This window comes from Carassius auratus, chromosome 26 (genome assembly GCF_003368295.1).
Source record: "Carassius auratus strain Wakin chromosome 26, ASM336829v1, whole genome shotgun sequence".
In the NCBI taxonomy this organism is placed as follows: Eukaryota; Metazoa; Chordata; class Actinopteri; order Cypriniformes; family Cyprinidae; genus Carassius; species Carassius auratus.
In genome coordinates this window covers 19,155,803-19,182,873 of record NC_039268.1, presented here as the reverse complement: position 1 = coordinate 19,182,873, position 27,071 = coordinate 19,155,803, and the positions used below count along the sequence as shown (strand labels likewise).

Sequence of the window (27,071 nt, the reverse complement as noted above, 5' to 3'; positions counted from 1 at the left end):
CCCTGCAATCATCATTCCAGACTATTTAATACCCCTCACTTGTCAAAATGGGGTAATTTTGCTCCATTTTAAGACATGGCCATACAGCAGATTCAACTGTCTTATCCAAACTTTTTTTTTTATACGAAACAGACTGTTTTCAAAGACTTTTCTCCTTTCTTTGATTTCCTTTCCGGGCTTATCACCCATTATTTTTCATATGCTCTATTAAATACAGTTGCATAAAACATGCCCTATACAATATGAAACTATTTAATCAGTTAACAATCATTAATGTTTATTCTCCTCCTCAAAAGCTCCTGTTCGGGTCATCATCACATAAGCTGGAAATCAGCCAAATTCCCATCAAGTTCAATGGAACGCTCCCTCGTCTGCCCACATTACACAATATATCCTCAAGTGGAGAGTTGTAAGTATTTGTGTTTTGCAGTCTCACATTATGAGGATTTTCAGAGCTGAATTTTTATGGAGATAGTTTTTGTGACAATTTATGTTCATAAAGTAGAGTACAAAAGCATCGACTGTATTCCTGGAACGAGACACATTTTGTCCCTTCATTGAATGTTTGTGTAACTCTGACTGCAAGGGATGATCGCCTATGCTAAAAGCACAGGATGAGATTTCATCATACACAAACAAGCTACTGTCCTTGAACTTAAAAACACACATTTACTCTTCAGTCTGATGACAATGAAACATTGACTTCAGTGGAAAGTTGCAAAATTGTGCATTTAACTAAAAGAAAGAGGCTTTTCAGAATTTTATTTAAATTTTTTCTGCTACTGTAGGTCATTTTTAAGTGCAATTTGTCTGAAGCTCTGTTTGCACAATATTTTATTTTTACAAGCCAATGTACATTCAAAAATATCTCTGGAATGTACTTTCAATTTACTTGATTCTGAATTTCAAGAGACTTTTAAGATATTGGCCTTTATCAAAATAACCGCTCTTTGTTACTCTGCAAGCTATTTCAAAGCCATAAATAAAGCAGAATTGTTTAAGTGAAGGTCAGATTTAAAGATTTAAAGGTGTTAAAGTTGAAGGCCTTGTACGTAAATGTTGAATAAATGTAATTTAGCATAAGTTTGTGCAATGCTGTAAATATATTTACCTTTCTTTCTTTTTTTTAATGTTCCATTAAACCTGCTGAGATACAAAGAGTGTAAACTGAAATTCTCAGTTCCACCCGAGTCCAGTCCATGTGTATGTACGGGGAAACTGATGAATATTCATGTATGTTTTGCCCCCCGAAACCAAAAACCTCGGAAACCAAGGATCTTGTAACACCGACTTTACTGACAAGATGCGCATGACAATCAAATGCAATTAATTGCATTGCCCTAATTTATTGTTTCCATTCCGTGATTACAGGAAGATCCAGTTTATAACAGCTCAGTGTGTTAGACCAGATTTATGACAAATACACCGTTATCAGTTGAGGTGGTTTCTCTGTGAGAGCAGCTTTATAAGTCACTATCAGGCTGTACTAGGTTTACTGTCAGGTTCAACACTCCTGGATAACAAACAAACATGAAGGGCTCCGTAATATCTGTTTTGGTGGTCTTGGTTGTGCTGGACAGGTAACATTTCAGGGTTATGACATTGTCTTGATGGAGGTTGAATTAGGACAGAACTAAGCATTACGTTTTTTTTTTGTTTAGTTTTTTTGGAAAGCTGAGATAATTATAGCTTAGCATTCATGAAAAAAGAGTGAAGAGTGAAACTTATTTTATTAAATAGGATATCTGACATTGGGACATAAGATCAGTCTTTTTAACCATTACATCCAAGAGATTTTTTCCTCATTTGATTCAGTTAAGTGTTTTAATTCCACACAGATTGGCTAGTGGACTGGAACACAGATCGTATGACTATACAAAGTACCACCCCATGGATGAGGTGAGGTTCCTCTTCAGGAACTCGAGCTGCGTCAATGCGCTTTGGGGAACACGCCCAGTGTGCGCGACTCTGAATATCGTGTGAAATCAGTCCAATGGAAGAGAGTGAAAGCGACCAGGAAGCTATAAAAGCACGTGCCACGCAGCTGGCGTCAGCTTCGCGTCTTTCAGCAAGCGCTCTTTGTGTGAATGTCAAACTGTTTGTCTTGTGAGTCTTATTTACTGTTGTCTGTCCAGTTAGAGCTCCTAGACATGCCAAAAAGCAAGGCGAAACTTAAACATTCTGATGGCGATTCCAAATCGCATTATAAGTTGTGTGTTCCTCCCTGCCCGAGATATATAAAGGGTGGGGATACAAACAGCCTGTGCGTGGTTTGCCTGGGTTTGAAGCACGCTGAGTCGGCTCTCGAGGGGGCCGACTGCCCGCAAAGTGAGCGTATGTCGGTGCGGCTGCTTCATTCCCAGAGGGCCCTCTTCGAGGAGGGGCCCTTCGCCAGCGTTCCCCGCGGTGATGGTCCCGCTTATGCTGAGGCAGAATGGCGGCTGCACTCGTGGGGTTTGCAAGTGGATCTGGTGGAGGGAATGGAGACGGGCCAGTCCCTATCTCCTTCCACTTCTGCCAGATCCGGCACCCAATCCCTAGAGTCAGAAGCACGCTCAGCTGTTCCTTCCACTCAGGGAGAGGGATCGACGCTCCGCCTCTCTTCCTCCGAGGAGGTTGACGTGGAGTCGATCGACAGGGATTTGCCACCCGACTCGCCGCAGCATGAGGAGCTCTTGGAGGTGGTTACTCGCGCGGTGGCCAAATTAAGCATCGATTGGCCAGCAGAGAAACAGCTGAACCGCAGAGAAGCAAGCTTGACGAATGCTTCCTGCGCGCGAATCAGCCACCTCCCAGCCGGGGCCTGCCATTTTTTTCCGACCTGCACGAAGAGATCGGCAGGTCGTGGAAACGTCCATTTCGGGCCCGACTCTACATCCCCTCATCAGACTACTATGGAAATGTAGTGGGGATGGGAGAGCACGGTTATAGAGCGATGCCCCGGGTGGAACAGACGCTCGTGAGCTATCTGTCCCCTGGCACGGCATTGTCTCTAAAGGCCCAGGCATTGCCCTCAAAGCCACTCAGAACAACATCGGCTTTGGTGGGCAAAGGGTATGGGGCTGCAGGTCAGGCTGGTGCGTGTCTGCACACCATGGCGGTGTTACAGGCGTACCAAGCCGACCTGCTTAAGGAGCTAGATGAGGGAGAGGAGATCAAGTCCCACGATATTTCGGCGCTGAGAAGGACCGCTGATCTCTCCCTCCGCGCCACCAAGGAGACCGCTCGAGCGATTGGGTGGTCCATGGCAGCTATGGTGGCCGTGGAGAGGCACTTATGGTTGACCCTGTCTGACATGAAAGAGCGGGACAGGGTCTGCCTCATGGACGCCCCGATTCAGCTGACTGGCCTGCTCGGCGACGCAGTCAATTCTGTCGTCGACAGGTTTCAGGAGGCCCGTAAAACAAGCGGCGCATTCCATAAGTTCCTCCATTGTCGCTTCCCTGGGGCATCTGCCCCAGCCGCACCCTAGCTCCTCGTACATCGAGGCCCAAAAACAGCTCTCGGCCGAGGACTTATAAGCCCAAACAAGATCTCAGGGCAGTTATCGAAGCTAAGAAGTCCTCAGCCAGAAACCCTGACGCCAAAAGCCCAGGGTTTCAGAGGGCAGCCTCTGCTGGGGTAGAGTGGTACACACCACAGTACACAGTGCCCGTCTCGCCTCAGCACCCTCTGGGGGTCGGTACTCGAAGCTGACACCAGCTGCGTGGCACATGCTTTTATAGCTTCCTGGTCGCTTACGTCACCCCGCCGGTGACGTCACGCTCTTCCATTGGACTGATTTCACATGATATTCAGAGTCGCGCACGCTTGGCACGTTCCCCAAAGCGCATTGACGATGCGACAAAGCGTCTCGTTCCCTCGAGGAACTAGGGTTACATACGTAACCTAGAGACGTTATCCTGTACTAGCAATTCATATTGATTGATTGATTCTTTTATTGACCTGGTAAATCTTTCCAAACAGATCTCCACTTGGATGAATCAGATGGAAAGGGAAAATCCAGACGTTGTGTCCAGCATGGTATATGGACAAACTTATGAGAAGAGGAACATTACATTACTAAAGGTACTACCTGTTTAGTGCAATACTTGTTATCAACATATAAGTCTAAGTTGTTTTAACTTAAATTATAATTCTGAAATGTAGATTACTAAAAGTCCTGTGGTGGTACCATGTGGCAGTTATAATAATTCAAGATAATAATTCAAGAAATTAATTCCATGATATTAGCAACTTGTTTGTTTGTTTGCATCTGATATGCAGATTGGCTTCAAAAACACCACACCCAAGAAAGCTGTTTGGATGGACTGTGGGATTCATGCCAGGGAATGGATCGCTCCAGCTTTCTGCCAGTATTTTGTTAAAGAGGTGAGACCTAATTGCATCAAACTTAATATGATGTAGATAGTCGTGACGACATACACCTGAAGTGTTACTCCTAGAAATATCACATCCATTTTATTACATGAGAGGCCAGTGTTTTTAATGTACTGCATATGTCTGTAAATGCAATGCCACTCATGTTTTTATTTTTATTTTTTTATATTAGATTTATTTTTTGCTCTGCTATTTTGAATATATACTGTATGCACAGAGCTCACAAATACTGATACTGCTATTATAATGAATGTAAAACTTCTATTGTAGCTTGTTGATCCATATTTTATGCCAATTCAATTTGATAATAATGTTTTTTGTTTTATAGGCGTTTATGTTTCTTCAAATATAAAATGTTATGTTTAATCTGAATTAAATGAATTTAATCTAAAATGAACTGAACTGTGTGTTATGCTGGGAAAGATCCTGGGCTCCTACAAAACTGACGCGAATGTGAACACGTTGTTTAAAAACCTGGACTTCTATATCACCCCAGTGCTAAACATTGATGGATATATTTATTCCTGGAGGGATAACACCGTGAGTTTCATTCCTTTTAAGTATTCTATGTAACATACTGTACATTTGATAAAGGTAAAATATATCTGCACATTTTATATGTCAACATATGTCATATGTTTTAAAGACTCGACTGTGGAGGAAGTCCAGAACAGCAGGGACTGAAACCTGCAGATGTTTTGGCACTGATCTTAATCGCAACTTTCCTGCTTACTGGGGCAGTAAGTTAAATTTTTCTTTTCATTAGAGAGCAATTTCATTGTTAGTTTCTCAATTTCAGCACATTCACGGGTAAAGTATGTGTAGTTCAGCTTTGTTATAAAGTTTGCAAAGGCTTACAGTATTTTCTTAAAGGCTTACAATTTTTTTGCCATAAACATAAATGAATTAAAAATGGTTGAATGGGGGTTAAATAATTGTGACGTAGCTGTATTACATAAATAAACAAGTAAATAATCCTGCAACGCAGATGTATTACATTTATCAATATTTCTACCTTTTATATGTTTCTAAACCATTATAGACGCATAATACAATATAATATGTAAATAAATTCAAATTTAATATATATATATATATATATATATTATAAGGGTTATAAGCATGACTTAACAGATGCCTTAAAGCAACACTTTTTAACTTTTTCTGTATTCAAAATATAAAAAATTTATATGAGCAAGTACATCATGAATTCATCTTCCAAACCATCTTTTTGTCTTATCCCTAATCACTACGGTACACTTATAATAAGTGCTTATATTCAGACTATTGTAGCCTGTTAAGGTCGTCACCGCTGCAGAGTAACGAATACCTGCGTGAATCGCCAAAGACGTAAACTTAGAGAAATAGCTTCGTTTAGAATGTTCTTCTTGCACTTCAGTCCATAGATTGCAGGTGTGTTTAAAGGGTTAGTTCATCCAATAATCAAAATTATGTCATTAATAACTCACCCTCATGTCGTTCCAAACCCTGAGACCTCCGTTTATCTTTCGGAACACAGTTTAAGATATTTTAGATTTAGTCCGAGAGCTCTCAGTCCCTACATTGAAGCTGTGTGTACGGTACACTGTCCAGAAAGGTAAGACAAACATCATCAAAGTAGTCCCTGTGACATCAGAGGATCAGTTAGGATTTTTTGAAGCGTTGTAAATACATTTTGGTCCAAAAATAGCAAAAACTACGACTTTATTCAGCATTGTCTTCTCTTCCGGGTCTGTTGTGAGATTTCAAAATACTGGAGTTTAGTGATATCCGGTTCGCGAACGAATCATTCGATGTAACCAGATCTTCTTGAACCAGTTCACCAAATGGAACTGAATCGTTTTAAATGGTTCACGTCTCCAATAAGCATTAATCCACAAGTGACTTAAGCTGTTCACTTTTGGCTGGCACTCCCTCTGAGTTCAAACAAACCAATATCCCGGAGTAATTCATTTACTCAAACAGTACACTGACTGAACTGCTATGAAGAGAGAACTGAAGATGAATACCGACCCGAGCCAGATAATGAACAAAAGATTATGGGTGAGTTATTAATGACATAATTTTTATTATTAGGTGAACTAACCCTTTAAGCTGGCAGGGATAAACCTAATGTTGCAGTAGCAAGCAAATAAAAAACTAGAAGGATAACCCAGACAAAACTCATATTCACATTCCCTGTGTTTCTGCAGAGTCAAGCATGATATACTGTAGCAGTTGTCAAGTGCAGACATGCAATCAAAGCTAAAGGAGCTAATAAAAGGTCCATCTGTTTTCGTTCACTAGTGGTGGGGATCTCCAGGAACTGCTGTTCAGATGTCTATAATGGACCGACTGCTGTGTCTGAGCCAGAGACCAAAGCTGTCACTGACTTTTTAGGAGCACATCAAAATGAAATGCTCTGTTACCTCACCATCCACTCGCCCAGTCAGATGATCCTCGTCCCCTATGGAGTCCCCAACATCTCAGCACCCAATTATGATGAACTGGTAAGAATAAGAGCAAATTCTTTGGGATGGGTTAGGATTGGAAGCTTTCAAACATACTGTCAGTTTTTAATGAAATCTGCACATCTGTCTGTGTTTTCAGATGGAAGTCGGTCTTGCTGCAGCCAAAGCCATCTCAGCAGTGCACGGAAAGAGCTACAAAGTGGGCACTCCACCTGATGTACTGTGTGAGTACTTTAAACCATTGTACACACTCATGACCTAAAGACAATCGTGGACTGCCATTTTTTTATTTTACTGTGCATTATTATGGGGATGCACAATATATATATTGAAGATACAGTGAGCAACATCACACACATTTAAAAGGTGGTCTCATTTAAGAAGGGGATGTTCACAAGTTGACTTACGATTTAGTTCCACCTCAAAATTTGTTTTTTTAGTTTTGAATTTACATTTATTTGATCAGATTTTACATTCATATCGGACAGTATTTTAAGTAGCAATGCATTTCTAAAATTATAAAGTCTAAAACCTCTGGTGTATTTTTCAGAGACAGATAAATAAAAAATAAGCTCCGCCCTAATGATGTTTATAATATTAAGTTTAACTGGTATAATTACAACAAAGCCCCCCATTCAGATGTTTCTTTTATATATAAAATGAATGACATTTAATCATTTTGAAACATTCTTTGCAGATGCAACTTCTGGCTCTTCACGTGATTTTGCAAGATTCATAGGGATCCCATACTCCTTTGGGTTAGAGTTACGAGATAAAGAGAAGTACCACTTCATTCTACCCGAGAATCAAATCCAGCCCTCATGTGAAGAAGCGTACCGGGGAGCGATGTCCATCATAAACTACATCCATGATAAGAATTTCAAAAGTGCAGCGGTTAGTCAGACTGTGGACAACTGTGACTGTCTTATGGATCTTGAGTGCAAATGCGATGATTTTAAACCACTATATTAAAATGGACCATGTGCTCAAATAAGTACTGTCTAACAAAAACCACCTGGTTTGATATTTCACTGTCTAATGCAATAAAATTATAGAAATATCATGAAACATTATATTGGTGTTTTTCAGGATTTTCTGTGATGTGTAAGATTGATTGCAGAGCTCTATTTAGCCAGCTGATGGCAGTATATACACAGATATCATTGAAGATGTTTGCAAGCCTGTATAAACTGCTGTCAACATCAGCAACCACATATGTGATTATAACAATTATGGTATATTAAGTAAAGAACAAGGGACACTGCTTGTGGGAAAGGTCAACCCGTCATCAACAGCAAAGAAAGTTAAACATATAAGAGAAATGAGGGATAAGATCTCCCTTGTGGCAAGCTTCTCCTGTACACACTAAGACCTGAAACCCTCCTCTATTTATTACTGACTAATTGCATGACAAAGAAACAGAGATATGCCCTGTTCTTCATATAAACAATTCCCAGAGTAATCAAGTGTGTATACCTCTCTTAATTTCAACCGAAGGTTAGGGGTCAACACTTATGTTTGGTTTATATACATCTGTATATATATATGCAGGTGCTGGTCATATAATGGTCATATAATTAGAATATCATCAAAAAGTTGCTTTCTTTCACTAATTCCATTCAAAAAGTGAAACCTGTATATTATATTAATTCATTACACAAAGACTGATATATATATACAGTACAGACCAAAAGTTTGGACACACCTTCTCATTCAAAGAGTTTTCTTTATTTTCATGACCATGAAAATTGTAGAGTCACACTGAAGGCATCAATGGCTATTTGACCAAGAAGGAGAGTGATGGGGTGCTGCGCCAGGTGACCTGGCCTCCACAGTCACCGGACCTGAACCCAATCGAGATGGTTTAGGGGTGAGCTGGACCGCAGACAGAAAGCAAAAGGGCCAACAAGTGCTAAGCATCTCTCAGGGAACTCCTTCAAGACTGTTGGAAGACCATTTCAGGTGACTACCTCTTGAAGTTCATCAAGAGAATGCCAAGAGTGTGCAAAGCAGTAATCAAAGCAAAAGGTGGCTACTTTGAAGAACCTACAATATGACATATTTTCAGTTGGTTTACACTTTTTGTTATGTATATAATTCCATATATAATTCCACATGTGTTAATTCATAGTTTTGATGCCTTCAGTGTGAATCTACAATTTTCATAGTCATGAAAATAAAGAAAATTATTTTAATGAGAAAGTGTGTCCAAACTTTTGGTCTGTACTGTATATCTTTTTTCATTTTGATGATTATAACTGACAACTAAGGAAAATCCAAGATTCAGAATCTCAGAAAATTAGGATATTACTTAAAACCGATACAAAGAAAGGATTTTTAGAAATCTTGGCCAACTGAAAAGTATGAACATGAAAAGTATGAGCATGTACAGCACTCAATACTTAGTTGGGGCTTCTTTTGCCTGAATTACTGCAGCAATGCGGTGTGGCATGGAGTCGATCAGTCCATGGCGCTGCTCAGGTGTTATGAGAGCCCAGGTTGTTCTGATAGTGGCCTTCAGCTGCAGTCCACTCTTTGTGAATTTCCCCCACATTTTTGAGTTGGTTTTGTTTTACAATCCTCTCCAGGGTGCGGTTATCCTTATTGCTTGTACACTTTTTTTCTTCCACATCTTCCGGTCCTTCGCCTCTCTATCGATGTGCTTGGACACAGAGCTCTGTGAACAGCCAGTCTCTTTTGCAATGACCTTTTGTGTCTTGCCCTCCTTGTGCAAGGTGTCAATGGTCGTCTTTTGGACAACTGTCAAGTCAACAGTCTTCCCCATGATTGTGTAGCCTACAGAACTAGACTGAGAGACCATTTAAAGGCTTTGAGTTAATTAGCTGATTAGAGTTTGGCACAAGGTTCAATATTGAACCTTTTCACAATATTCAAATTTTCTGAGATAGTGAATTTGGGATTTTCCTTAATTGTCAATTGTGATATAATTGTTATAATCATCAAAATTAAAATAAATAAAGATTTTAAATATATCAGTCTGTGTGTAATGGGGTGTAAGAAAATATCTATATACGTGAGTATCGCAAAATTGTTGATATTGTATCACTTCTCAAAATCTTAATATCAATATAATTTTTTTTAATCATATAATATTCATGGCAATTGTTTCGTTTCAAGCTTATTTCCCGACCGCTAGATGGCAGTCTTCATCTCTGAACAAATCTTGAGTAACAGGAAATACTAGCAATAGATCATGCCACTAATGTTAGTGTTAATGTAGTTTGCTGCTAGTAATGGGTGAAAGATTTGTCCTAGTTCATGTATCGGTGTACCAAGCTGAAGTGTGCCTCCATTTAGGCTTGTGTGGTACCATCCTATGGCGTTCGAATGAGGTCATTAATATAACATTGTTATGGCGCACACACCATGCCAAAATGTAATGATCGAACGACTGATTGACCGATCGAACGTCAAACCAAACGTCTATCCGAACGTCTTGAGCTTTGAGCGTCTTACTCTGCGGGTGACCCACGTGACAGTCAGACGTGACATTAGCGTCTTGAAATGAACTGTTTTTTAACCTGTGCTTACCTGCTGTACTTGGTTCAAGCAACTATCCTCAGTGAAGTCCTTGCTATGTGCTCTGGGAACTTTAACTGCCTCCCAAGGTCCGCATGCAACTTCCAATCTTGGGCCATTGCTAACAGTCCAGTTGAGGCCTTACGTTCTCCCCGAGGTTTCTCCCCTGCCCTAACAAAGGAGATGTTGTGTCTCACTGGGACTTGATGTTTAGACTCCCGGTTTGCGGTGCAGATGGTATCCGCTACTACCTTCAGCACCTGGTTATGGCGCCACGTGTACCTCCCCTCTCCTAGTGCTTTAGGGCAGCAACTCAGGATGTGCTCCAGGGAACCATGAGCTGGGCACAGAGATCATGTTGGTGTTTCTGCTAGGCCCCAGGTGTAAAGGATAGATGGACCTGGGAGGACATCATACACCGACTGAATCAGGAACTTAAGGCTTGTGGGTTCATCAAGATCTTCCTGACAGCTGCATGATTCCAATTGGCCCAGGCTTCTTGTTGGCGCATTGCCACAGTCCTACTTAGGTGCTCCTCCTCCACCTCAGCACAAATCTCTCCCTGCACCATCTGGCGTCTCTCTCGTTCTTGGGCTTTGTCGTAGTGTGGTCTTGTGCGATTGCCTAGACCAGCTCTTCCCACTGCCACAGAGCCAACTAAGACACTATCTCTCTGTCTCACCTCTGCCTGGTCGACTGCCTCTTGCACTCACCATTTCCTCCCAGTTCTGACCATGATGCCAGCGGAAGAGATTCTGGTGTCAGCCAAGTCTCTGTACAGCAACACCTCCCTGGCTCTGGTGACTTTGAACTCCTCGGTCAGGCCAGTAAAAGGCATCTGCAACTTGTGGTTGTGCCCATACAGAGCAATGCTGCTCAGGCTCTTCGGCAGACCCAGCCATCTACACAGGTATCAGCTGATATCACGCTCAAAGCCCTCCACGTGTGATACTGGGACTTCGTAAATCAGTAGTGGTCACAGGAGTCTTGGCAGGATACCATGCTGGTATATCCATGCTTTGAACTTCCTCAGAAGACCGGACTTGTCCACCACTGATAGCCAGGTCTTCAGCTCCATGTGGACTGCCTCCACCGCTGCCTTGTCCTTCCACATCATTCTTGCCCATGCCGTAATCCTTTCCAGACCGCGGAGGAGCCACCTGCACCCTGTCACTGATGTTGATGTGACAGTCAGATCATCCATGTAGGCTCGGATTGGCGGTTGGCGAATTCCGGATCTGGATAGGGGGCCCCTGCATTCCACCTCAGCAGCCTTGACCAGCATGCTCATCGCTAGGGCAAACAATACCACTGATATGGTGCAGCCTGTGATAATGCCCTTCTCTAAGCGGTGCCCCGCAGATGTTACTGTTCCAGAGGTGAATCTCAGGCTGAAACTACTGTAGTAGTCCCTTATGAGTTCTGTGATCTTCTCAGGAATGTGGTGTATCGCCAGAGCTATTGTCACCACTAGGTCTAGCCAGAGGACTGCTAGGTCTCCTCTATTTTCTCTCACCTCCCGAACCAACTGGGTGATCATCCTGTGTGTTCCAAACAGCCCGGCATGCCTGGGACTCCGCCCTTCTGCACCGAGGTGTCAATGTAGGAATTCCTCATGAGATACTCAGATAATTTGGCAAGAATCATGAAAAAAATGTTTGCCTTCCACACTGAGCAGAGAGATGGTGCGGAACTGCGTGATGTCACTCGCGTTCTTCTCCTTTGGCCTCCAAACACCCTCTGCGTGATGCCATTGTTGGGCCACCTTCCCCCTCTGCCATACTACCCTGATGAGTCTCCACAGCCTCTCCAAGAGTCTTGAGCAATACTTATAGACTTTATATGGCACTCCACCTGGGCCCGGAGCTGCGCTGGTACGTGCAGTTCGTTCAATGTCCCTTACCTATGCCAAGGTTGGCTCCTTGATGTTAAACTGGAAAGTTGTGGTGGTGTGGGTAACTCTCTGCAGGTGGGAAGATTCTCTTCTCTCCTGCTGTCGCTGTATTTATTACTCAGGTGCTGAATGATCTCCTTCTATGGGCATTGCAGGGTCCCACTCCTAACTTCTTAGTAAAGCCTTAGTTTGCAATGAAAAGGCCATTCGCTTTCAAGCTCTCTCTCTGTCTCTCCTCCTGTGCTTCTCAGCCCACCGTAGAGAGATGAGTTTCTGCTTCAGGATGTCCCTGAGCTCTGGCAGGGCTGGCTTTTCCTCCTCGCTCGCCCTCTTATACTGACGGTTTAGGACCTGCAGCTCTTTCCTGAGCTGGGAGATCTTGGTGCATAAAACATGCATAAAAATAAATGCATAATAACAAACAAATAACTATAATTAATAAAAGTGAATAAAATATAAGCATGCATGATATTTTATTTTCAAGGACTAAAGGGAAATATGACTGAATCTTAATAAAAATTTATAATTTCTTATCATTTAGGCCTAATCAGCTAAATATGTAAATTCTTTAAACAGACCAAACTTTCTCATTAAGGTTCGTTTATTTTCATGTCTTTCATATACAATCATGAGTCTGAACCAAATTATTGATCATTTGCATAAAACAATATGTAACACGTTCCTACACGTGCTTACGTGTTGTTAACGTGTTCCTATGGCGAAAATACTCTCCAGCCTTTGTTGAAGAGTTCACAGAAATGTTATCAATGATTTCCTCAGAGTTTGATTGTTTTGCTGTTGCAGGGGATTTTAATATTCACATAGATAATGCAGAAAACAAAACTACAAAATAAATGATAATGGTTCTAAACACTTTTGACTTGACTCAGCATGTGCATGGACCCACACACAAAGGTGGACACATGCTAGACTTAATCATCAGTAGGGGTCTAAACATTTCATTCACTGTTATTAAGGACGTAGCACTATCTGATCACTTCTGTATTTTCTTTGATATTTTGATGTCTGCTACAACTGAATCTAGATCTGTTTTTGTCAGAAGGAGATGCATTAACGAGAACACAAGTGTACTATTTATGGAGGTTTACTATTTATGGTGTTTATCTTTAACACCAAGCATTTCTGCAGACTCTGTTGATATTCTCCTTGTTTCCTTTAACTCAAAAGTTAAGAATGTTATTTATGATATTGCTATAATAATAGTCAGTAAGAAAACAAACAGAGAAATCTGTTATGAAATAACAAGAGAGAAAATACTGTCAAGTTCAACAGTATGATGAATAAATATTAATGGTAACACTTTACAATAAGGTGGCATTTGTTAACATTAATGTATTAACGAACATGAATGAACAATGAACAATACATTTATTGCACAATTTAAATAATTAATAAAAATCTAGTTATTCAATGTTCATGTTCATTGTACATTAATGTTTACAAACACAACTTGTGATTTTAACAATGCATTAGTAAATGCTGAAATTAACATGAACTAAGATTAGTAAATGCTGTGTATATATATATATATATATATATATATATATATATATATATATATATATATATATATATATATATATATAAAACATTACAATAGAACATTTCTGTAATCAATAGCCTACCAGTCAACAATTTTTGAACAGTAGGATTTGTAATGTTTTTAAAGAAGTATCTTCTGCTCACCAAGCCTGCATTTATTTGATCCAAAGTACAACAAAAGCAGTAATATTGTGTATATAAGTTAAAATAACTATTTTCTATTTGAATATATTTTAAAATGTTATTTATTCCTGTGATCAAAGTTGAATTTTCAGTATCATTACTCCAGTCTTTAGTGTCACATCCTTAAGAAATCAAATAATTCTAATATGAAGATTTCCTGATTATCAATATTTAAATTGAGTAAAATTTTTCCAGCATTCTTTGATGAATAGAAGGATACAAATATACGCATGTATGTCCTTTGTAACATTATACAGTATATCATTAAAAATAAAGTTTTTTTTTTTTTTGGAAAATAAATTATAGAAATTAATATTTTCATTAGCAAGCTTTAAAATCTCAAATTACATTTTGAAATATATTCAGATAGAAGACTGTTATTTTAAATAGTCTAGTAAAAATATTTGAGTTTACTGTTTTGATGTACTTTGGATCAAATAAATGCAGGCTTAGTGAACAGAAGAGACTTGACTGGTGGATACTATAGGCAACTTTAATTATTCTCTAATTTCTAGCTTTTAATTGGCTTAATAAATAACTGCTGGACAATAACAAATAATAATGATTTTTATATATATATATATTACAAACACGTATTTATCACATAATAACTGCCTTACAGTTTGTATACTGTAATAAATCTGTCAATTAGCACTGTTTTGTTCATATACTGTATTTATCACCTGCTGGAGATGAATTGAAAAACCATATATTGTCGCAATCGTATATTAATGTCTTTGTGTTTCCATAAGTTTCAGTTCTTCTGTCAAAACAACTGTTTTCATACAGCAATAGCTGGACGCTGTTGCCCATATTTGGAGTTTCATAACAGGAAGCTCCGGCTTTGAGGATGACTGAAACCCCAGCAAACACAGAACGTTGTGAGGACGTTGCCAGTTAGTCGTCATTTGGTCAGCGCGACATTACTTTATGGCAACGTTGTGAGGACGTCGTGGTAAAGTTCCATTTTTTTAAATCTTGGCTAACTTCCCAGAAACGTCTTGGGCACGTACTCAAAAGACGTCACTAGTTAGTCCCATTGGGGACGTTGTAGCGACGTGGTCAGCTGGTCTTCAGATAACTTTTAATATTATTGCACTAGATGTATTATTATTATTAAGATACCATTTGAACAGCATATTCTTTGGGAAATATACAAAAAAATTAATCAAGCATGTTAAAATAATATATATATATATATATATATATATGCCATCAGTTTAAGAACAATAAAATAAACAATTTACTTGGTGATAATGTTTGTTAATGAAAGAGAGTACGGGACAAATTAACATTTAAACCTTAAACTAGCAGCGCACGTCACTTTCTGAGTGAAGTGCGCGACGTGCGCGTGCCCGTCATTTTGTAACGGTCAACTTCCAGCAGACGGACACGGAGGAAAGGTAAGTCCTATAAATCTACTTTTATTCATAGATTTTAACTGATATAACGTTAAATGCCATCAAAGAGGAGTAGTGTTTTGTATTTTTGTAGGTTTTCTCTTTCAATTTAATAAATAAATGCTCTGTTTGGTTAATTAGCTCAAAATCAGTCTCAGAGGTGGTCTAAGGTAACGGTAACTGTTAAAATCGAATATAACCTTACCTGTTTTAAATTATTTGAAATTTATCACTATAAACTATACAGTATTAACTTTCTAATAATTACATTTTTAACCGTAGTAACGTTAATTAGTTTGTTTGAATACCTGCTGCTCGAGCTTGATGATGCTCATGCTATCCATGCTGTGAACTTGAATATAAACCGATATAACGTTAAATATAAAGTTTAACGTTAATTAGACCGAGGCTGCCGAAATCATGTTCAGTGTAACGTTATGTGGGATTAATAATTTCCCCTTTTCTCCCTCAAGTGGCAGGCTTGTAAATTCTGTCATCTGTTCAATATTGGTGTTGATGGTGTTTTTCACATGCATGCTTTTTAATGCTAGTTTAATTCTCAAATTGATCTGATACTTTCGTTTCACAAAAAGTAAACAAATTGTTCACTTTCTTAGGGCCTGACAACCACCAGTTGAGTCCATGATTCAGTGAGTTCCTTATAAGGAAATATATTTGTTACCACCTAGTAATTTAAATGTATTATTTATTGCTTTAAAATGAACACATATATTTATCATCAGGGGAAGAGACAGTCTGGGCAGCAGCAACAAGACAACTATTACAAGTAGAGATGGGTTTCAAGAACTGGTACTAATTTGGTTCCTGACTTGTTCGGTACTGAAAACATTTACATAAGTTACAGGATCAATAGTGCTGCTATCAGTATTCTTGTAACATTGATTCATTACCCTTTAGACACAACCACATATCCTCCAAATCATCTCTGCGTGGATGGCAGCAAGGATCCAGGATCAAGAGATCATTCTTCATGGAAGCAGTTTCTCCTGGGTGAAAAACTAAACCTGGTTGTTTCAGCATCACTCAGGCAAGACTAAATACTTTTAAATTGATTTCAGTTGGTTATGTGTTTCAGGTCATCCTGACCATTCTGCTGTCCTGGATGTAAGGCCGTGCTGGAACTACATTTCTCGTTGTTGAAAGATTTGTGCAGCGGTAACCCGACATATAACGCCCCATCACATGGGGTGTCAATGCCTCTCGTTTACTTTTAAATGAAGTGACGTCAAGCATGGTGAAATAAATTCTAGAAATTAATTCTAAATAGAAGTTGAAGACTTTTTAAGCGCCAATGCAGCCGTCCTCCAGTCAGAACGTCTTATGCAAATACCCTAGCGCAGACGCAAGCCAATCAAGTGCATGCAATACCAGAAAACTAATGTGATTGGCTGTCACTATGAGAAGAGACAGTAATTCTGATCCGATATCAGTGTCGTTTTTTGCAAAAAAAATTTTTAATCAATGTAGAATTTTCTATACTTCTGTGTAGGGATGTCAATTTTCAATCATTTCCATGATTGATCATCGTTTATATTAATGATCAAATAATCGATTAATCGTTAACCTTAATGCTGCAAAGTCTATTGCAGTAACACCCAGTCACTGGTATGACAGGATGTGCAAAAGTGTGTGTGTGTGTATATATAAAAAAACTGTAAAATATATATTTTACAGTAAAGACCAAAAGTTTGGACACACCTTCTCATTCAAAGAGTTTTCTTTATTTTCATGACTATGAAGATTGTAGAGTCACACTGAAGGCATCAAGGGCTATTTGACCAAGAAGGAGAGTGATGGGGTGCTGCGCCAGATGACCTGGCCTCCACAGTCACCGGACCTGAACCCAATCCAGATGGTTTAGGGGTGAGCTGGACCGCAGACAGAAGGCAGAAGGGCCAACAAGTGCTAAGCATCTCTCTGGGAACTCCTTCAAGACTGTTGAAGACCATTTCAGGTGACTACCTCTTGAAGCTCATCAAGAGAATGCTAAGAGTGTGCAAAGCAGTAATCAAAGCAAAAGGTGGCTACTTTGAAGAACCTAGAATATTACATATTTTCAGTTGTTTCACACTTTTTTGTTATGTATATAATTCCATATATAATTCCACATGTGTTAATCCATAGTTTTGATGCCTTCAGTGTGAATCTACAATTTTCATAGTCATGAAAATAAAGAAAACTCTTTGAATGAGAAGGTATGTCCAAACCTTTGGTCTCAAACTGATATATATATATTCCGGTCTGTGTTGTGTAAATCGGTCTGGCTGCGGTGCCATCTACAAACGCAGTTAAAGGCAAGGTGATGAGTAGACTGAAGTTGGGCTCAGGTGGTTGTGCTGCGGGATGTTTCCCATACATTTATTTATTTTTGGAGACTCGCCCCAATTTTAAAACTGATAGATTTTCAAAAAGGCTTCGTTGAATAAACATGAGTAACGTTACGTACTGCACGTTTAATAATTCCTAACATTTATATGTTTAAATATCGAGACGAGGCACAGGTGTTTTTATATCGCTGTATTTCTGAAGGAAGACTTGCATGTTATATGCCTGAGAGAGCCGCGTGTGAGCGTACCAGCTCTGCTTTGTTTACAGCTGTTACTGGGAAAACCTCTATTTCTCGCACTTTATGTCTATGCTTTAAAACATCTCCTGCTGGCAAAGGATGAATTTGCATTTTCATCAAGTCCGCCTGATCTACACAGAAAACATATTTTGTTTGTTATCAAAAAATATCTACTCTAGAGGGACTTGGCTGTTGTTATTGATTCTATTTGGAGTCTACCGGTTAGGTTAGGTCTACAGAAGCGTTTGTTTATAAAAGTTTGTTTATGTTGTTGCCGTTGAAACCGTCTATATATATATATATATATATATATATATATATATATATATATGTGTGTGTGTGTGTGTGTGTGTGTGTGTGTGTGTGTGTGTGTGTATAATGTGTGTGTGTGTAAAATACATTTCTTTTAAATTTATAGCACAGTAATGAAGGCAGCAACATGTGGTAGATGGGACAGAACAAGAATCTTTCATTGTGCTAATGTATTATAATACGAAAGGGAATGGCTCCTATACAGCGTGCATCGCGTAAACACAACCAGTGCGCAGAATGATGCACTTGAAGCAACACAGAGTCACAGCGTGTAGCATTACTCACAGAAATGTTCAAAGCACCAAAGGAAGAGATATTGTTGTGTATTATATGTGTGCAATATTTTGAGCCTTTTCTTTTAACAGTTTTAAATATCAGTTATTGTGCGCTCTTGAAGAGAGTTTCATTGTTTTGACTGTAGTAACTAGGGCTGGGATGATACGCTAATCTGCCAATTCAATACTATCCCGATACTTGTGTGCCGATTCAATATATATTTATAATTATATATATATATATATATATATATATATATATATATATATATATATAATTTAGCATTGTGATTATAGTTATATAACTATTGCAATTCGTGACTTATCCAAATTGACTGTAAAATGATGTTTGTTTCTGTAGATTTGAGGGAAAGAGTAAAAACAAGGAGGTCTGGGAATGACTGAAGGGAACTGACAGCAGTGAGGGAAGGAAGTTATCACCAGAATGTAAGTTCTTTGAGAATGTGTGCATTATTACAAGTTGAGTTTTCATTTAAATGTGGCAATGTACACAGTGAGTCAAAAGTTTTAAATATATTTTAAAAGTTTAATTTATTTCTATAATGCACAGCTATATTTTCAGCATTAATTACTCCAGTCTTCAGTGTCACATGATCTTCAGAAATCATTCTAATATGATCATTTACTGCTCAATACATTTTTCTGATTATTATCAGTGTTGGAAACAGTTGTGCTGCCCAAACATTTTGTCTACACTACAGTTATATTTATTTTATTTGGGGGTGGTTGGCTAATAGCAAGAATGCATAAAATTGAAAACCAGTGGTAGAGAAGACTTTTGTAATTTTACAAAAGATTACCTTTTTTTTCAATGTTTTGAACTTTGTGTTTTATAAAATAATAATGAAGAAAAAATTCAACTTTCCAGAAATGCTAAGTTTTCTTCCCCATCATTTCTAATATGGGGTGCGTTTCCCTAAAACCAATTTTGGTCACAAGTTCCTTCTTTACCAATAGAGTTCAGTGGAACTAACAACCGTAGTAAGCTAACTGCAGATGTGATTTACATCATGTATGTCATGAGCAGATGTACACTTTGATCTTAGCCGCAATAATGCGATTGGGTGCATGTAAATGCACCGATTTGTGATAATCAGCAATGTTTCCCGATCAGCAAATCAGTATATGAAAAAGATCATGTGACACTGCAGACTGGAGTAAAGTTACTGAAAAATTCAGCTTTGCCTCATAATTATTTCAATAAATATGTTTAAGTATATTCAAAAAAAGAGTATGAAAACTGTTATTTCTTTCTTTCTGTTTTCTTTTTTTTTTTTTTTTTTTTACAATTACTTTAAAACATTTTTTTTATCAAATTAATCTAGCCTTGGTGAGCAGAAGAGACTTCTCTTGAAAACCATAAAGAAAAGATTCCAGATTTTTGACTGGTTGTGAACATACATGAGCAACATTAACAAGATGATCCTCCCTTTCAGCTCAGAGGATGTTGACAGCAGGCCCAGGATGAAGAAGAGGAGGAAGAACACATTTAACAATTTTCTCATAAGCTTGCCATGTGTTATAATAAAAACAATGAACATGACTACAATAATATGCTAAATGTTATTGAAAGATTCCAGTTTGCAAGAAGTCTGAGTGTCTGACTCTACACTAGAGGAACTCTTTTCTGAAGAAGATCAGGTGCTGAGAAGGAGCCTTGTTCTACAGCAAAACACTGCATCAAGCCTCCTGTCCTTCCCTCAGAAGAGCCTGTCTTCTGCTGCTGGGGTAAGAAACACACTCTTCCTCTTCTCTATCAGCTGTCCAGCACCTAACCCTGCCTCCTCAGCACTGTCTGAAAGAGTCTTCTCCACAGTCAGTAATCAGAGATCACAGATTCTTCTGAGAAAGTCGATATGCTCATTTTCTTAAAAAACTTTGTTTTTTCAGGTGGGACAAATAATACAGGAGAGATGCTAGAAATCTCTATATTGTTCATTTTTCATATCTTTACGCTTTATGAATGTTTTTCTTCTGAGAAGCTCAAAAATTATGGTTCTTTGGTAATTGTTATATTGTTTAGTTTTATCCTCTGATAGTGAGCACAGAGCCCTGATCATGACATGCAAGAAAAAGAAAGAAATCATGTCCATGATTTACTAATTCGTTCCCTCTATGTACTAAACGTGCACGATTACTTTTACATTTCATTGATTTGCTAAATCGTATGCACAATTTACTAATTCGTTCTCTTGATGTATAAAAAGTGTACACGTTTTAGCAAATCGAGGGAATGAAATAGAAAATCGTGCGCATGAATTAGCCTAATTTTTTTCCTGCATGTCGTGTAATTAAAGCACATCACCACCAGACATTTATACCAGGAGCCTCATATATGACGCTCACAGTTTTACTTTGTGCAGTATCTCGGTGCAGTATCTGCTGAATTGTTTCATATCTATTTATCATGTATTTTTTGTTGCACTAAATTATGTTGTATCAATAAGTTTACTGATAATTATTTTTAATTTTCACTAATAACGTCATTAACCATCTCCCCATCTTTAAGACAAAAATGTTCTATTGTTTATATTGTGTAATCTATGAATTGTTGTGTTTAGTTTTCTGTGCTCATAACTTAGTAACATTTTGCATGTTTAAAGAACAGGTGCGATGTTCAAAATGTTTTGGCTTCCTATTTGTACAAAGTAGTGCTGAATAAATATTGATTTGTGAATGAATGCAGTGTGTTTTTGTATATTTTATATTAGAATGTAATGTTTTTGTATTTGTTTGCATTGCATGTATGTAATTAATGTATTAACTATGAATCCCCTATAATTAGATTACAATTAGATTTCATAAGGTTTATTTTTTGCACCAGAGATGGATTGAGTTTATTAGTTCTTTATGTATTTCAAGGTAATGGTGAGGTGAAAATATGAATTACCAATATGATCCTGTAATGTCACTTCCTCATAACGTGCCAGTTTGGTCGTCAGGATATACTCATCACGTTCCAGCGACGTTCCACTATAACGTTGCCACGACGGATATGGGAATCACAAAGTTACGTCACTGGAACGTTATGTGGTACGTCGCTGAGACCAATATGGTATTTTATAGGAACGTCCTCATAACGTGACAGTGTGGTCGTTGGGACGTACTCATCACGTTCCAGCGACGTTCCACTATAACGTCGCCACGACGGATATGGGAATCACAAAGTTACGTCACTGGAACGTTATGTGGTACGTCGCTGAGACCAATATGGTATTTTATAGGAACGACCTCATAACGTGACAGTGTGGTCGTTGGGACGTACTCATCACGTTCCAGCGACGTTCCACTATAACGTCGCCACGACGGATATGGGAATCACAAAGTTACGTCACTGGAACGTTATATGGTACGTCGCTGAGACCAATATGGTACTTTATAGTAACGTTCTCATAACGTGACAGTTTGGTCGTTGGGACGTACTCATCACGTTCCAGCGACGTTCCACTATAACGTCGCCACGACGGATATGGGAATCACAAAGTTACGTCGCTGGAACGTTATTTGGGATGTCGCTGCAACGAATATGGTCTGGTCCAGTTACGTCGTCACAACGTAACTGTGTTAGCTGGGACACACACTGCAGGAGTGTTTAGCGCTTCTGGGGTCCGAAGAAAATATCAGGTCATGCGCAGACTATCCTGTCTCTTTGAGTTTAAATCTTTATTTATTCACACCAGCTCTTGAAAACCTCTATGTGAACACATTTGACGGAAAAAGTGCGGGGGACGAATTTCCATGATATTAAAAGTGGGGGGGACACATCCCCCGCGTAATCTACGCCCCTGATATATGTTAACTAATGTAATTAACTAATGTTAACTAATGAACCTTATTGAAGAATGACCACAGATGAGGCATTAAGTGCATGGCACTGTGACCAACTTAACATTTTACAGAGTTTAATGTAGCAATGTGGTCGCTCAGTTTTTTCAAGATCCGTTTTAATCATGTAACTGTTCATAGATTTGAACAAAGAAAGAAATGAAGTGTTACTACGCACAGGCCATATTGATTGCAAATACAAAAATAAGACGAGCAAAGAAAACGCGGTACTTATTAAAATAATCACCCTTTTAGGACTGTGCAAAAAATCGAATGCGATTTTCATGCGCATCTCATCAGTAAAGACGCTCCTGTAATTAGAAGTATATCTCGAGCACGTGCGTTCAGATCAGGGTTGCCAGGTTTTCCCAACAAATCCTGCCCAGTTGCTTCTTAAAACTAGTCAACTATCCCAATCGCGTTTCCGGGAGGTTCCCCGATAAAAATCGCTTCCCAGGGATTAAAATATAATTTTTTTGGAGGGTTGCCCTGGTAAAATTCGCATTTTAGGGGCTAAATATCACGTTATTGGTATTGGGGTTGCTTCAAACCACGAACATGAAAAACAATCGCAGACTTGGCAACACTGATTCAGGTGGAGCGGCAGTTACTACAGTACACAGAGCCGTAGTCTACCGACAACTAACACAAAATCGCTTTCAAAATCGACAAAGAATCGCCTGCGATTTTAACATCGATTTTGTGTAGATTGTCAGTGAATTACGGCTCAGTGTAGTAAATGCCAACCGGTGTTGCCAAGTCTGTGGTTGTTTTTCATGTCCGCGGGTCAAAGCGACCCCAATACAAATAACTTGATATTTAGCCATTAAAATGCGAATTTTATCAAGGCAACCCTGCTGAAAAAAAACGTATATTTTAACCCCGGGAAGCAATTTTTTTATCGGGGAACCTTCTGGAAGCTTCCCCAGAAGGGCGATTGGACTAGTTTTGGACTAGTTTTGAGAAGCAACTGGGCAGGATTTGTTGGGAAAACCTGGCAACCCTGATCTGAACTCACGTGCTGGGGATATACTTCTAATCACAGGAACGTCTTTACTGATGAGATGTGCATGAAAATCGCATTTGATTTTTTGCACAGCCCTACACCCTTTACTTAAGTATATGAACACAGAAAGCCACTGTTAATAGGTTATATAATATTTCCCAGTCTATGACTAGTAAAATAATAACAACTTACTCTGATGAACACAGCTCTCCTGAGAGTAGCAGTGAGTGCTGCGTCTTCTTCTTGTGTGACAGGTGTCAGAGTTAAGGCACGATACTGCCACCTGGGCACTCAACCAGGTACTGTTACCAAGTATTTACATGTGGTGTCATCATAAGAGAACTGTTCATTTTAAATATCACGGTTATCGTCAAAACCGGTATATCGCGACAGCCCTAGTTCAGACTATAAAAAGACAATGCAGAAAAGCAGAGTGGATGTGGTGGAAGACAAAACTTGAAATTCACTATAGCATCTATAAAGACAGCCTTCATGCTTTTAATGTGAAACTAGCCACAGCTATACAGCATTTCTTCTCAAACCTTATAAACGGTAACTTAAATAACACTCATACTCTTTTTGCCACTGTTGAGAGACTGAGAAACCCCCCAAGTCAGATTCCCAGTGAAATGCTCTCAGACAGCAAATACAATGAGTTTGCTTCCTTCTTTTCTGAGAAGATCATCAATTTCAAGAAGGCGATTAGCACATCCTCAAGTAATGCAGAGGTCAGACAGATTAGGCCACAATATCAAAAAGATATTATGTCTATTTTTGAAGCAATTGATAGCAAAATTCTGGAAGACATAGTGCAGCACCTAAAATCGTCAACCTGCTATCTTGACATACTTCCCACATCTTTTTTCAAAAGTGTGCTTAACTGCTTAGAAGTAGATCTTTTAGAAGTGGTGAACACCTCACTTCTTTCTAAGACATTTTCAAACTACTTAAAAACTGCAGTTGTTAAGCCCCTCCTGAAAAAGAGCAATCTTGATAACACTATTTTGAGCAATTTTAGACCAATATCTAATCTTCCTTTTATAGGCAAAATTATAGAAAAGGTAGTTTTTAATCAGCTGAACAAATACTTAAACTCAAATGGATACCTGGACAATTTTCAATCTGGTTTTCGACTGCATCACAGCACAGAGACAGCACTCATTAAGATAAGAAATGATTTTCGCTTAAATTGTGACTCTGGCAAAATATCGGTGCTGGTATTGCTAGATCTCAGTGCTGCGTTTGACACTGTCGATCATAACATACTACTAAAGAGACTGGAAAACTGGGTCGGCTTTCTGGGATGGTACTCAAATGGTTCAGGTCATACTTAGAAGGGAGAGGCTATTATGTGAGTATAGGAGAGCATAAGTCTAAGTGGACGTCCATGACATGCGGAGTCCCACAAGGGTCAACTCTTGCACTGCTCTTGTTTAGCTTGTATATACTCCCACTAAGTCAAATAATGCGAAAGAACCAAATTGCCTATCACAGCTATGCTGATGATACCCAGATTTACCTAGCCTTATCTCCAAATGACTACAGCCTCATTGACTCCCTTTGCCAATGCATTGATGAAATTAATAGTTGGACGTGCCAGAACTTTCTTCAGTTAAACAAGGAAAAAACTGAAGTCATTACATTTGGAAACAAAGATGAAGTGTTCAAGGTGAATGCATTCCTTGACTCTAGGGGTCAAACAACTAAAAATCAAGTCAGGAATCTTGGTGTGATTCTGGAGACAGACCTTTCAGTAGTCATGTCAAAGCAATAGCTAAATCTGCAAACTATCATTTAAAAAATATTGCAAGAATTAGACGTTTTGTGTCCAGCCAAGTCTTGGAGAAACATGTTCATGCCTTTATCACCAGCAGGGTGGACTATTGTAATGGACTCCTCACCGGCCTTCCCAAAAGACCATTAGACAGCTGCAGCTCATCCAGAACGCTGCTGCCAGGATTCTGACTAGAACCAGAAAATCTGAGCATATCACACCAGTCATCAGGTCCTTACACTGGCTTCCAGTTACATTTAGGATTGATTTTAAAGTACCTTTACTAGTATATAAATCACTAAATGACCTAGGACCGAAATATATTTCAGATATGCTCACTGAATATAAACCTAACAGACCACTCAGATCACTAGGATCAAGTCAGTTAGAAATACCAAGGGTTCACACAAAACAAGGGGAGTCCGCCTTTAGTTACTATGCCGCCCGCAGTTGGAATCAGCTTCCAGAAGAGATCAGATGTGCTTAAACACTAGTCACATTTAAATCTAGACTCAAAACTCATCTGTTTAGCTGTGCATTTATTGAATGAGCACTGTGCAATGTCCGAACTGATTGCACCATATTTTCACTGTTTTATTTTATTTTATTTTATGTAAAATCATTTTCTAACTGTTTTAAATTCATTTTAAATAAGTATTTTTTTTAATAATTATAAAAGTTTTAAAATTGCTTGTTTTATTCTTTATTATTTTACTTTCCATTTCCATTATTTACCATTGTGTACGAAATGTGCTATATAAATAAACTTGCCTTGCCTTGCCTAATAAAGAAGCCTCAGAGAAACATCAACAAATTCAACATCAACAAATTTAGTGTGCAATACAATTGTATTTGAAAATTTTAAGGCATGTCATACTTTTCAACCAAAGGGACTTGAATTGTCCCAAACCCTGCACATTTCCGTCAGTACATTCACTGATTCTAGATTATTTTTATTTGAACAGAGTATGCTACATGCTTACATTCATTCATTTAAACTTAATTTCTATAGGCTGGTATTCACAATTTGACATTTATTCAAGTGTCACATACTTGCCTTTTGATATAAATAAAAGACGAGAGTGAGAAATGTTAAGGACATATTATCATGGTACTGTTCAGTCTATATTCTTGATTTTTATTTCCACTTCACTTTTATTCATAGAGACAAACATGCAATGCTCTTATTAATGGGACAATATTCAATGTTCATTGATACACTATTCATCATTACACAATATTAATTAAATCCTATAATTTAGAAATAATCTGTCAAAATACTTTTAAAATATCATTAAAGGGGTTGTTTCAAAGTCGCTGCATAACAAATGATGTGCCCAACAACATATTCCTGCTTCAAGAAAAATGAATTATATGTAAAATGTTATTTGCTCTGACTGTCATTCTGCCTGTCAAAATTAAAAGGTTATAATGAAGGAGGAGCGAACCAAACTGTTTGCTGAAATTTCCACAAAATAAAATAAAAAACAGCTTGGGTTTATCTGTTTATCGGATGTGTGTGAAGGTTGTGTTTAAATTACTCAGAACAACTTAGAATAGCCTACAACAATTTTCTTTAAGTACTCATTTAAGTACAGCAGGTAAGCACAGCAGGGTGCAGGAAATGGTTGAGGGTACGTTTAGGTATAAAATACCTTTATTGTAATGCTTGTAATGTCCATTTATAGTCTTTACATAATAGCTTGGATCCTTAAATGTTTACAGCTCATGTCAAGACGCTGACGTCACGTCTGGCCTCCACTTGGGAAACCCGCAGAGTAAGACGCTCAAAGATCAAGACGTTCGGATAGATTATTCATGTACAGTATGTTTTGCCCCCTGAAACCAAAAACCTCGAAAA

At 38.6% G+C, this 27,071-nt stretch overlaps 1 protein-coding gene and 1 pseudogene across 1 annotated transcript; one reads left to right on the top strand and one right to left on the bottom strand.

Annotated features, from left to right (window-relative positions):
* Positions 1–1,299: 1,299 nt before the first annotated feature.
* On the top strand, positions 1,300–7,903 carry LOC113044583 (carboxypeptidase O-like). Its single transcript, XM_026204682.1, has 9 exons — positions 1,300–1,580; positions 1,839–1,899; positions 3,967–4,068; positions 4,267–4,371; positions 4,804–4,920; positions 5,027–5,120; positions 6,667–6,869; positions 6,970–7,054; positions 7,528–7,903. The coding sequence occupies exons 1-9, from the start codon at positions 1,531–1,533 to the stop codon at positions 7,800–7,802; spliced, it is 1,092 nt and encodes a 363-aa protein (XP_026060467.1). The 5' UTR covers positions 1,300–1,530; the 3' UTR covers positions 7,803–7,903.
* Positions 7,904–10,240: 2,337 nt separating this feature from the next.
* Positions 10,241–12,663, bottom strand: LOC113044725 (uncharacterized; annotated as a pseudogene).
* Positions 12,664–27,071: the final 14,408 nt, after the last annotated feature.

Excerpts from the sequence above, each read along its gene's own strand:
- LOC113044583 (XM_026204682.1), top strand. The coding sequence starts at position 1,531 with ATGAAGGGCTCCGTAATATCTGTTTTGGTGGTCTTGGTTGTGCTGGAC. Across the intron at positions 1,900-3,966 it reads AGTACCACCCCATGGATGAG|ATCTCCACTTGGATGAATCA; the intron begins GTGAGGTTCCTC and ends CTTTCCAAACAG. Across the intron at positions 4,921-5,026 it reads ATTCCTGGAGGGATAACACC|ACTCGACTGTGGAGGAAGTC; the intron begins GTGAGTTTCATT and ends TATGTTTTAAAG.